The sequence below is a fragment of the Artibeus jamaicensis genome, unplaced genomic scaffold (assembly GCF_021234435.1).
Source record: "Artibeus jamaicensis isolate MK-2021 breed Jamaican fruit bat unplaced genomic scaffold, CSHL_Jam_final scaffold_3151, whole genome shotgun sequence".
Classification (NCBI taxonomy): domain Eukaryota; kingdom Metazoa; phylum Chordata; class Mammalia; order Chiroptera; family Phyllostomidae; genus Artibeus; species Artibeus jamaicensis.
This window is the reverse complement of record NW_026522037.1, coordinates 2,512,987-2,524,665: the sequence shown is the minus strand read 5'-3', so window position 1 is coordinate 2,524,665 and position 11,679 is coordinate 2,512,987. Positions and strand designations below refer to the sequence as shown.

The 11,679-nt window shown below is 58.4% G+C and overlaps 2 protein-coding genes across 4 annotated transcripts in view; both read left to right on the top strand.

Annotated features, from left to right (window-relative positions):
* Window positions 1-3,892: 3,892 nt before the first annotated feature.
* On the top strand, window positions 3,893-7,257 carry ACTB (actin beta). The gene is made up of 6 exons (XM_037134826.2): window positions 3,893-4,002; window positions 4,706-4,834; window positions 5,001-5,240; window positions 5,685-6,123; window positions 6,208-6,389; window positions 6,509-7,257. The coding sequence occupies exons 2-6, from the start codon at window positions 4,712-4,714 to the stop codon at window positions 6,650-6,652; spliced, it is 1,128 nt and encodes a 375-aa protein (XP_036990721.1). The 5' UTR covers window positions 3,893-4,002; window positions 4,706-4,711; the 3' UTR covers window positions 6,653-7,257.
* Window positions 7,258-10,231: 2,974 nt separating this feature from the next.
* FBXL18 (F-box and leucine rich repeat protein 18) overlaps window positions 10,232-11,679 on the top strand; it is a 42,988-nt gene continuing 41,540 nt past the window's right edge. For all 3 annotated transcript variants that reach the window (XM_053656972.1, XM_053656973.1, XM_037134827.2), the window contains exon 1: window positions 10,232-10,368. In XM_053656972.1, coding sequence (XP_053512947.1) covers window positions 10,351-10,368 — 18 coding nt within the window. In that variant the 5' untranslated portion in view covers window positions 10,232-10,350. The remainder of the gene's footprint in view (window positions 10,369-11,679) is intronic.

The window sequence follows — 11,679 nt, the reverse complement described above, 5'->3', positions numbered from 1 at the left end:
ACTTCAGGGCTGGGCACCTTCTGGGGCACTGGGGGCTCCCTCTTCCCTAAGGAAGCCTGTTGCCGGGAATCAGGGCTTGGTCTCTTTTGCTGTCGCCTTTGAGGTCTGTCTCAGGGGTCACACCTGCTGTGTTTGGGGTGTTGCTCAAACAGTGTGCAGTGCTGTTCTGCTCTGGGCGTGCGCCTGACTGGCCTGTGGGATGCAGGAGCAGGGCGATGCCGGAGGTCCGGCTCCTGGCTGCGCTCCGCTGTGTGGTCCTGACTGCGTGGCGGCTTCCCCTCTCTGAGCAGGAAAGCTGCTGCTGTTATGATAGAAGAGGGAAGAAGTCCTGGCAGGCTTCCTAGAGGGGGCAACCCCGGAGCTGACCCTGAAAGCTGTGGTAAAGTTGGGCAGGAGGCATAGGGCCCCAAGTCCCATGGTCCAGCCCATCCCAGGACCATAGGACTGCTGAGGTCCTGAGGAGTCCCGAGGTGCTGAATTTCCTCCTGAGACAATCCTAGGAGCAGTACAGAGGAGAGAGGCCATGGGAAAGAGCAGGCTCAGGCCTTCAGCACCCATTCCTGTGTGACTAAGGGCTGGTGGCTGTCCTCTCTGGACCTCGGGAGATGAGCACTGGGGACGAAGGTGGGGCCCAGGAATTTAGACTTGGGAGCAGCCTCTGGACCCAGTCCCTGGAGACGCACTGGGGCCCTTTACCCAGGGAGGGGCAGCGTGAGGCCTCCCGAAGCCCTTGACACCAGACCTTGAGCCTGGGCAGGGCGCCACTCCTACCTCAGTTTCCTTATCTGTGAAAAGGGGGGTGCATCTGCTGAATGTTTTGTCCCCTCGTCTGTTCAGTTACCCCTCCTAGAACACTTACTGTGTGGGGGTGGGGGTTAGGGAGAGTTTCTCTTCCCTTTCTCAGGCCCACCCCCACTTCTTCCTCTGAAGAAAAGGACCTCAGGGGTCCTTGCCTCCTCGGGCGGGGGCGGGGGCGGGGGTGGACAGTGGGGCTCTAGCACCCAGGAGAAGGGCAAAGGCAAGGTGACCGGTTTGGGTAAGTAGGTGAATGCCCTCCGGAGGGCTCTGCAGGTGGGGGAGCTGCAAAAGGAAAAAAAAGCACCAGACAGGCAGGGGGAGTCCCCATTGGCCGAGCTTGGTGGGCTGTGCCAGCTCCGAAAACTCCCTGCAAGGACAAAGTTCCCAAGCAAAGAAGAACCTGTTCACTTCCTGTCCCGTCTCCTCCCCCTTCCTCCGCCCGCTGCACTTCCTCTTTTCCTTCTGCTCGACTTTTCCCCTCAGCTCCTCCCCACCGCTAAGGCTCAGGCCCCTTACCCCCACCCCCCATTGTTCCTGGGTCTTTTCCTCGGGCTGAGGACACCAGGCAGTCCCTTACACACTCATTCAGCACAGCAGGGCCCTGGGGTGGGGACAGTGGGGGGAGGTGGATGGATGGAGACCCTGGGAAAGTGGGTTGAGAATGGACCCCACACTCCATTTTTCAGAGGAAGAATCTGAGGTGAGGCTGAGAAGAGGAAGAGACACACACACACACACACACACACAAAACACACACAACACAGCAGTAGGCCGCTCGGGAGGGGCGACTGAAAACGACTGAAGGAATGAGGGGCTGAAACATTTAGCAGTCCCTTGTGGAAGCCATTATGCACGCAGGCCCGGTGCGGTGGTTCTAAGTGGGGGAGGGGGCGTGTCGCAGAGGCCAAGGGCTCCCGCTGAAGGGGGCTTTCTGGGCTGGGCCTTGAAGGGTGCGTAGGAGAGCACCAGGAAATGGCTGCTGCAGAGGGCCAAGACTGTTTCAGTCCGAGGTTGGTCGGGTGGCCCTGCCGCTCCTGCCCCTTGGCTGGCCCCTGGTTAAGAGATGAGGTGGCAGCACAAGCCCTGCGTGTGGACCAGGTCTGTTTTTCACCCCACACAGTTTCCCTTGGTTGCCCCAGTCGGAGTCTCCCCTCCTGTGCCCTGTGGCCCTGGTCCCAGCCTGCCCAGCCCCTCCAGGTTCAGTGAATCACCAGAAGTGGTGCTCATCAATGCTCATCAACCGGCAGCAGAAAGGGTCACCCCCCCTACCTAACCAGTCCCTGAACTGCAGGGTTGGCAGGTCCCAAGGTGGCTGGCTAGAGGCCCATGACTGAGGGACACAAGGCCCGCAACAGAGCTGCCTGGCCCTCAGGAGGAAGCGGTCGACAGGCTGGGAGCCTCTGCCTGTGGCCGGGGCAGTGGCGGGGAGCTGCAGTGAGTTTCTTGGCAGCTCTTTGGGAATGTTACTTTGTGGCTCTGCGCCTGCAGGCTCCGCTGTGTGCTGGGTGATGGTCACCCTGTCCACCTGGTTGTGGCCTCTGCAACCTTCAAAGAGACCTGCTACCAGCTTCCTCCTGTGGGCCGGACCAAGCCACCTCTTCCCTGGACACACATTCCACATCCATATATGGACTAACTAACTGGTCCCTGGTCTCAGCACAAGCTCAATGAACACCTAGGGCATGTTGCAGAGCCCCGGGCAAGCTGGAGACAGGCTGGCGTCAGGCCGGGGTGCCGGGCCGGTGCTGCCAGCTAGGCCTTCTTTGCTGTTCTTCTCCTTTGCTCTCCTTCGTGTGAAAATTCATCTTCTTGTCACCAATTCTACGGAGGTGACTGTGTCCTCCAGGCTGAACCAGGTGCCTCTCTGGGGTCCCATGGCCCCTTCGGGTTCTGTTGGCCACCATATGGGTACAGGCTCTTCCTGCCAAACTGGCAGCTTTCAGAGCAGGGTACCACCTAGAACAGGGCACCCGGTCTTGCCAAGCATTTATAGAGACACAGGGCAGTAAAGGGTGACAAGGAGAGGGTCTTCTCTGACGGCAGCTGGCCTTTAGCTACTGTTCCTGCCGTACCCCACCCCCAACTCATCTGTAGCTCATGCAGTGTCCTTCTCCAGACCTTGGGGACCTCCAGATGATCCAGGAGGGCAGTTGAGCTGTGGCTACACAGGACAGACAATGGATGGTGGGCCCCAGAGCTGTGCTGAGCGTCCTGCCTGCCTGAGCCCAGCAGTGCCTGACGGCTGCCTGGGTGACCAGCCAGGCTAACGGCCCAGGCCTGGCCTTAGCTGGGTGTGACCAGGCAGCCCTCAGAGGCAGCCTGGCTCCATGGCAACAGTTTCTCTGCTCTAGGGAGCCCACCTCTCCCCAGGCCTGCAGCCCTGGGAGCCTGGGAGCAATCTTCACATGCAACTTCCAGACTCTGGCCCCTGGAGCTGCATTGTCCCTGGGGATTGTGGCCCTGACTCCCCCCATCACACCAGGTCTCTGGGTAGTAATCACCTCCACTCAGTAAGCTGAGCACCCCCAGCCAGAGCTCCCACCCCCACCCAGGCTGACTGACTAGTTGAGATAATGTTGGCAAGGTGGGGGGAGTGACTCCCTGACCATCCATTTGGCCACAACTGCTACCAAACGTTAGCATGTACCTCCGATAGCAACCAGCGACCCTCGAATCCATGTTAACCCTTGTGCCCACGGGGGAGCTCACTGCTCATGTGACATCCACACCCAGAGGGTCCCGGGGTGTGGGGACACGGAGAGACAGGCAGGCCAGTGCAAGCCTTGCCTTGCAGGGCCGCACTGGACACTGCCAAGCGGGGCGGTGGCCCACGGCGCGCACCCCTGAACCGCGGGTCCAGTACCCTACGGCGGCCAACAGCAAAACTCTCCCTCCTCCTCTTCCTCAATCTCGCTCTCGTTCTCTCCCAGTCCCTCTCTCATTTTTTTTTTTTTCCTTCCCAAAAGGAGGGGAGAGGGGGTGAAAAAATGCTGCACTGTGCGCCGGGGCCGGTGAGTGAGCGGCGTGGAGCCAATCAGCACTCGCCGTTTCGAAAGTTGCCTTTTATGGCTCGAGCGGCTACCGCACCGCCCTATAAAACCCGGCAGCGCGACGCGCAGCCACTGCCGAGACTTCGTCCAGCCGTCAGCACAGGCTTCTCGCCTTCGCCGCTCTTTTGCCTTCGCCGGTCTACTCCACCTCCAGGTAAGGACTCGAAACGGCCAGGCTCGCAGACCGGCGCCGGGCCCTCGCCTTCCCCCGGCTGGTGGCGCCCCTCGCTCCAGCCCCGTGGAAAGCGCTTGGGCGCAAGGAGTGAGGTTTATGCCCTTGTTCCTGGCCCGATTTCACTGCTCTGGTGGCTTGTTCTTCTGGTGCTGCCGAACATCCAGGCCGGCCGCGGGCCTTTGTTCGAGTGGCTAGTTAGCTGCGCTGGACAGCCGGGTGGGTGGGCGCGATGGGGGGGCTTACTGGGCCGGGTGGGGGCTGGGGACCGGGACAGGACTGCGCGTGCTCTTGCGTTTGCGCGTGCGCGTTAGGGTCGGGAGCCAGGACCCGGGCGAGGGTGGGGAGGCCTGCCGGAAGGGGTGGGGTCGCTGGGGCACGTAAGCGCCTGCGCACACTTAATCGCGGTGCCGGCTCCTGTGGGTGTGGCCTCCGCGCGGCCAGCCGGCTCTTTTTGAACGGGGCTGGGGCGGGGCAGAACGCCTGGCTTCCTGCCGGGCGCTGTGGGGCCGCCTCTAACCAGCGTTTGCCTTTTATGGTAATAATGCAGCCGGCCTGGCTTCCTTTGTCCCTAATCTGGGCGCGCGTCGGCGCCCCCTGGCGGCCAGAAGGCGTGGTGCGCCGGAAGTGGGCAGGGCGGGGGTGGCCCCACCCGACCTAGGCTCATGGCCCCGGTTTTCCGCAGCTCGCCATGGATGATGATATTGCTGCGCTCGTGGTCGACAACGGCTCCGGCATGTGCAAGGCCGGCTTCGCGGGTGATGATGCCCCCAGGGCCGTCTTCCCCTCCATCGTGGGGCGCCCCCGGCACCAGGTAGGGTGCCAGCCTTGGGTCTGATTTGGTGGGTGGGGTCCGCTCTTGGAGGAGGTGGAGGATGAGGCCTAGGTTCTCCAGGAGGGAGGCCTTTGGACTTTCTGAGTGGGTGGGGGGTTGGTGGGGCTGTGCCCATGCTGAGGGCACCTTGCCACTTCTTCTGCAGGGCGTGATGGTGGGCATGGGTCAGAAGGACTCCTACGTGGGTGATGAGGCTCAGAGCAAGAGAGGCATCCTGACCCTGAAGTACCCCATCGAACACGGCATTGTCACCAACTGGGACGACATGGAGAAGATTTGGCATCACACTTTTTACAACGAGCTGCGTGTGGCCCCTGAGGAGCACCCCGTCCTGCTCACTGAGGCCCCCCTGAACCCCAAGGCCAACCGTGAGAAGATGACCCAGGTCAGTAGCCTGTTGGCCTTCCGGGGCTGACTACGCCCTCGTGGCCCTTCTGTGCCACACCCTTTCTCACTTGTTGTTCTTCTGCCATTCTCCTAGGACTTTCTTCTCTGACCTGAGTCTCCTTTGGAACTTTTCAGGTTCTATTTGCTTTTCTCCAGATGGAATCTTTTTGTGTTTGCTTTTCTGACTAGGTGTTTTAAAGTACAAAGTGCTGTGGGTGTAGGTACTAACACTGGGTCGTGTGACAAAAAGCCAACAAGGCTGGTGCAAAGTGGCCTTGGAGTGTGTATTTAGTAGGTGCACAGTAGGTGTGAAGTGACTTCCTGTCCCAGGGTCCTTAGTACACTTAGCTGTGTTCTTGCACTCTCTGCATGTCCCTAGTCTGGCCTGCCTGCCCGCCCTTGTTGGCTTCCTGAGTGTGACAAAGCTCTTTTCTCCCTATAGATCATGTTTGAGACCTTCAACACCCCAGCCATGTACGTGGCCATCCAGGCCGTGCTGTCCCTGTATGCCTCTGGCCGCACCACTGGCATTGTGATGGACTCCGGTGATGGGGTGACCCACACTGTGCCCATCTACGAGGGATATGCCCTCCCCCACGCCATCCTGCGTCTGGACCTGGCTGGCCGGGACCTGACTGACTACCTCATGAAGATCCTCACGGAGCGTGGCTACAGCTTCACCACCACAGCCGAGCGGGAAATCGTGCGTGACATCAAGGAGAAGCTGTGCTATGTCGCCCTGGACTTCGAGCAGGAGATGGCCACCGCTGCGTCCTCCTCTTCCCTGGAGAAGAGCTATGAGCTGCCTGATGGGCAGGTCATCACCATTGGCAATGAGCGGTTCCGCTGCCCTGAGGCTCTCTTCCAGCCCTCTTTCCTGGGTGAGTAAGGTCTCTTGTCCCCCACACCCAGGGTAAACACTGTGGGTCCACTGGAAATCTAAGTTGGGTCTTCATTCCCTTCAGGCATGGAATCCTGTGGCATCCATGAAACTACCTTCAACTCCATCATGAAGTGTGACGTTGACATCCGTAAGGACCTCTATGCCAACACAGTGCTGTCTGGGGGCACCACCATGTACCCTGGCATTGCCGACAGAATGCAGAAGGAGATCACGGCCCTGGCTCCCAGCACGATGAAAATCAAGGTGAGCGTCCACCCAGCCTGAGCTGGTCCAGGCACATGGAGTGTCGGACTGTCTGACCTGGTGGGCCGGGCCCCTGTAGGTGTTGGCCAGGGTCATCAACCCTGTCACTCTCTCCCCAGATCATCGCACCCCCTGAGCGCAAGTACTCCGTGTGGATCGGCGGCTCCATCCTGGCCTCCCTGTCCACCTTCCAGCAGATGTGGATCAGCAAGCAGGAGTATGACGAGTCCGGCCCCTCCATCGTCCACCGCAAATGCTTCTAGGCGGACTGTTACTCAGTTGGTTACACCCTTTCTTGACAAAAAACCTAACTTGCGCGCAGAAAACGAGATGATGAGATTGGCATGGCTTTATTTGTTTTATTTTCGTTTGTTTCTTTGAATTTTTTTTTTTGGCGCTTGACTCAGGATTTAAAAACTGGAACGGTGAAGGCGACAGCAGTGTGTTGGAGCGAGCATCCCCAAAGTGTTCTACAGTGTGGCCTGGGACTGATTGTACATTGTTCATTTTTTAATAGTCATTCCAAATACCTTGAGATGCATTGTTACAGGAAGTCCCTTGCCTGCCCCAAAGCCACCCACTTCTCTCTAAGAAGGGCCAGTCCTCCTTGCCCGAGTCCACACAGGGGAGGGTGATAGCGTTGCTTTTGTGTAAATTATGTAATCCAAATTTTTAAATCTTCGCCTTAATACTTGTTCTTTTGTTTTATTTTGAATGGTCAGCTATTGTGGGCCCCCCTTTTTGTCCCCAACTTGAGATGTATGAAGGCTTTTTGGTCCCCTGGGAGTGGGCTGAGGGGTGGAGGCAACCAGGGCTTCCCTGTACACTGACTTGAGACCAGTTCAATAAAGTGCACACCTTAAAGAAACCTGCTTTCCTGGCTTGGTTGAGTTTTGGGCAACTGGGTGGAGTTTGGAAGAAGGGTGGGGACCAGGCCATCTCAATTTCCAAAGGGGGTGTTGTGTTGGAGGTGCTCTGATCTTGACATTGAACATCTTAGGGTGGAGACGAAGGAATTAGGCTCCTGACCTCTAGACCTGTGAAAGGACTCTCCCGGGCTGGCCCTTAACACTTGTATCCCAAGCACCCCTATTTTTAGCTTTGGGGTGCAGGTGGCTTCAGGGGGGTGGAGTTTGTTCTCTAGGAACCACATAACTCTTGGGATTGGGCGGGTACCTTTTTGCACCACCTGTGAATTGAGGGCTCCCTCAACCGGTCCTCCTGTCCTCTTGGAAAGGGACAGTGGTGGCTTCTAGGCCACACTCCAGGCTGAGGACAGGGTCCCGGCCCATTACTATAAGCTCTTCTGGAGAGATCCTACACAGCTGAAGATGGGACTTCCCTAGGGGGAAGTCCGTCTAGGGGGCTGTGCCCTGTGTCCAGGGCTGGGGGTGAGGGTGTCAGGTTGGGCAGAGAAGGCACTGGGGGAGTCAGGATTCTACCTTGGGGCTGTAGGGTGGATGCCTTCCCATGCACACTTAGACCTCCAAGTGTGGTCCTGGTTTCCATCTCCCAACACCCTACAGGAGAAGCAGCCAGGCTCCTTCCTGGTGGGTGTTACCAGTCAGCTGCTCTTGAAAGCCAAGCCTGGCCTCCCCTTCTGCCAGCAGCATCTGGGAAGGGAAAGGGTGAGCCTCCCCCCTCCCCCCCCATGTGGGATTTAGCTCCCACTTCTCCATATGCAGTGAGGCACAATTGATCCCCATCAATCCAGGTTTGAGGTGAGCCCCTCGAAACTGCACTGTGGTCCCAGAAGGGTCCTCTTACAGAAGAGCAGTTTGCGCATTCAGACAGTAATTTTACCATCAGTACAAGGCAATTAAGGAAGGAGTCTGTTTTCAGACCTCGTGATGGCTTCCGAACCCAAGGAAGCCAAGTGGGAGACTGGGCTCCTAGCTCATCTGGGCAGGTTTCCCTACTCTAGTTCTTAAACCATCACAGCAGGTCCCCCTGGGCTGCAGCACTGGCCCAGGGCGGGTGGGAGGCAAGTGCCCAGGAATTAATGTGTCTCTGTTCCCCAACCCCACAGTCTTAGGGGCCTTCGTAAGCTGGGTCTGTGAGAGGAAGTCCCTCCTTGGCCAGTTAACAGCTCTTCTGGGCCAGTGGGGGATGGCGGTACGCCCCAGGCGCTGGGAGCTAAAAGGAAGTTTTCAACTTGGGCCACTTACTCATTCCATGGGCATTTATTCATCGAGGCCCCACTTGCTGGGCCTGGGGCAACTAGGATGGCCTGACAGACCCTGCCCTGCAGGACCTGATAGTTTGGGGAGACCCCCCACCCCACTTCCCTCTTTCCTTCCTCCAGCCACTATTTGAGTGTTTTTTTCTTTTTCAATCATTTTGCCTTTTTTCAATGACAGACAAGGTAGTAAAAGATCATGAACCCAGACAACCAGTGAGTGGGGAGTATCACTCCAGAGGCGGCTTCCCCAGAGGCGGGTTCCCCGGAGGCTTCCTGTGGCAAGGACCCCTGAGTGGTCCCTGGAGCTAGACGGTCTCCTGGGTGGGTGCTGCGCATGCTCGTCCCAGAGGCCAGCATTGACTGGGGACAGAAGCCTGGGGCAGAACAGCAGGGTGGCTGGGGCCGGAAGCCTCGGGAAGCCACTGGTCACTGTCCCTGTGTACGCCTGAGAGATGGGAGCATCGGTAAGAGCTGCAAGGGTGGTTTTGAGCAGGTCCTCCACCATTTTTTTTCCTTTGAAAAGTTCTGGAAGTGCAGCTGAGACCCACACCTGACTCACACAGTCCCTGATGCCCTGCTCCTCACCTCCAGGGCCAGCAGGTGGGCAGGGCATCTGACGCCTGGCTTGGAGCGAAGGGCCAGCATCTCCCAAGCCAGGTTAAGTGAGGGGGTCCCGTCTGTCCCCCTCTTAGCACATATTAGGCTCAGAGAGGACAGGTGGCTGGCCCCAGGTCACACACATTATAAGAGAGGAAGATGGAGTTTGACCCTAACATGCAGGCAGTCCAATCACTGCCTGCTTCACTGCCTCCTTGGACAGACCACCCGTCCGTCAACACGACTGTTCTGTTTTATAGAAAGGTGGAATTTACTCCTAACTCCTGCAGCTGTCTAGCCCTGGGGCAGGAACTATGCGCTTTCTCAGGTGGCTGGCTCCCCCATGAGGCAGCTCTGACTGCCCGAGGTCCACCTTTTGAATGAGCTGAAACCTGTCTTGCTGGAATATTTCCTCTTCAAAGCAGCCCTGACCAGACAGAAATGCACCCCAATAAGCCTGTGTGAGAGGAGGGGGTCCAGGCTAGTGCAGGGGCTTCGAACCCGAGATCCTTCCCTTCATCCAGGTGCTGGGTGGTGAGGTCGCAGGGAGGGTGCTCATGGTCACGCTGATACAGGGCAGTCCACTTCCTTATGGGGAAACTGAGGCTTGGCGGGTAAGATGGACAGAAGTGTCAGGATTCGAACACGTCTTCCGGCCTGGAATCACACAAGGCACACAGAGGCTGGAATCATTCAGAAACCCCTGCCAGGGGCTGGTGCCCTCCTTCACTCACGCGTTCATTATTCATCTTGTATTCTGAGCGGACACACATCGCTAGGGGTACGGCAGTAACACGGAAACACTGTGCCTGCCTTCACGGGACTTCACTTTTGCTGCGCAGTCCCACGGAGCACGAGCCAGGCGTGGCTACTTAAATTTAAAGTCATGAAAGTCAGGAGATGGGGTCAGAGAGCAAGCAAGAACCCCCTGGGGTACTCCCAGCTTCACTCCACGCCTCAGCGGGTTCTTGTCTGCCGCGCCGCATCCAACATGGCGACCGCGCAAGCCGGCGGGCGAGCGGAAGTGCGTAGGGAGGGCGCCGGAAGTGACGGGAGGCACCGCCCCCTACCGGGGTCTCTGTGGAGCCGTGGACGCGCCTGCTTTGAGCATCTCTGGTCCGCTAGGCGTGAGGCCCTGGGGCTGCGGCTCCCGCCGCCGCCGCGGCTCGCACCCACCTCGACATGGCCAGCTCCCGAGAGGTACGGCGGTCGCCTCTCTCCGATCTACTTCTTGTCCGGCGGCGTCGGCCCCGCTCGGTCTTTCCCATCCCGGCTCCGGTTTTTCTGCATTCTTTTCATCCTACTCCGTCCTTCCCGTCGGACCCCGGCCCCTCTTGGTCCTTTCCACTCCGACCCTGGCGTCGGCCGGCCTTCGATCTTTCTGTCCCAGCCCTGAACTCGGCCTCGCCCCTTCTCTCCCATCCTGACCCTGGCCTTGCCCCATCCTGCCCTCCAGGCCTTCGCCCTGGTCTCCGAAGGCACAAGCTCTCTTCCCGTCTGGGTGTCCGTGCCTTTCCCAGCACTGCATTCCTGACCCCCAGAGTTCTTCCCCGCCTCCCCGCCTCGTTTCCAGGCTCCTGAAGGCCTAAACAGGCACTTTCCCCGTGCCCCCACGGGTTCCCCACCCCCACCCCCCGACCGCCTCGCATCCTATCCTTAGTCTTTGTCCAGCCCATTTTTGGGGTGCCTACTTGTGTGACTTGGTGGGTAGTCAAGGAAAAGCCATTTCAACTGGGGGGACTTAGGAGTTACCCAGAATTCCTTCCCCAACGCTCCACTAATCTGGTCCAATGGAGAACCCACCGACTCTCTGTGAAGTATTGCGAGGTATTTTCTCTGCAGACCAGGGCATGGGGGAATCTGGACTCGGACTAGCGCCTTCCTTTTTGTTGCTCCCCACCTACCTTCATATGCACCTGTGTTTATATCTGTCATCCGCGACTGGGAGCACACTTCTGACTTAGGGGTTTGCCTAGGGCTTGGGGGACAGGAGAGGATGGGGCTGGGGTTTGTGGAAGGCGGGTGGGAGTGGCTGACAGCTCCCCTAACTTTGAAGTGAACTCCGCTCAGAAGTGGCCCTTGTGGCTCCGCGACTGAGGGGAGGGGTGTGGGACCCACCGCAGACTGGCGTTGGATGGAAGGGCAGGGAAGCTGTGCCTCCCTGAGGGGGAGCCCTAGGGTAGCCTGGCTGTGGCGGCAGATTCTGGTGGGTGGTGCGTTCTTGAGGTCGTGGTTGGGGAGGCAGTGTCTGCTGTCTGGTACCTTGGTCTTATGGGGTCCCCCCACAAAGGCCCCGCCTTCCCTGTTCCTTGAAGCACAGGTTGGACCAGGTCAGTGAGGCCTGCTATTGCATTGCCGGGTGAGAGGAGAGAGAGGAGTCTTTATCCACCAAGATCTATCCACCAAGGTGGATGTGGTGATCAAGGTCCCCTTTTCTTGGTCTCATTTTCTATTTTTTAAAAATGTTTATTTTTAGAGGGGAAGGGAGGGAGAAAGAGACGGAAACATCAC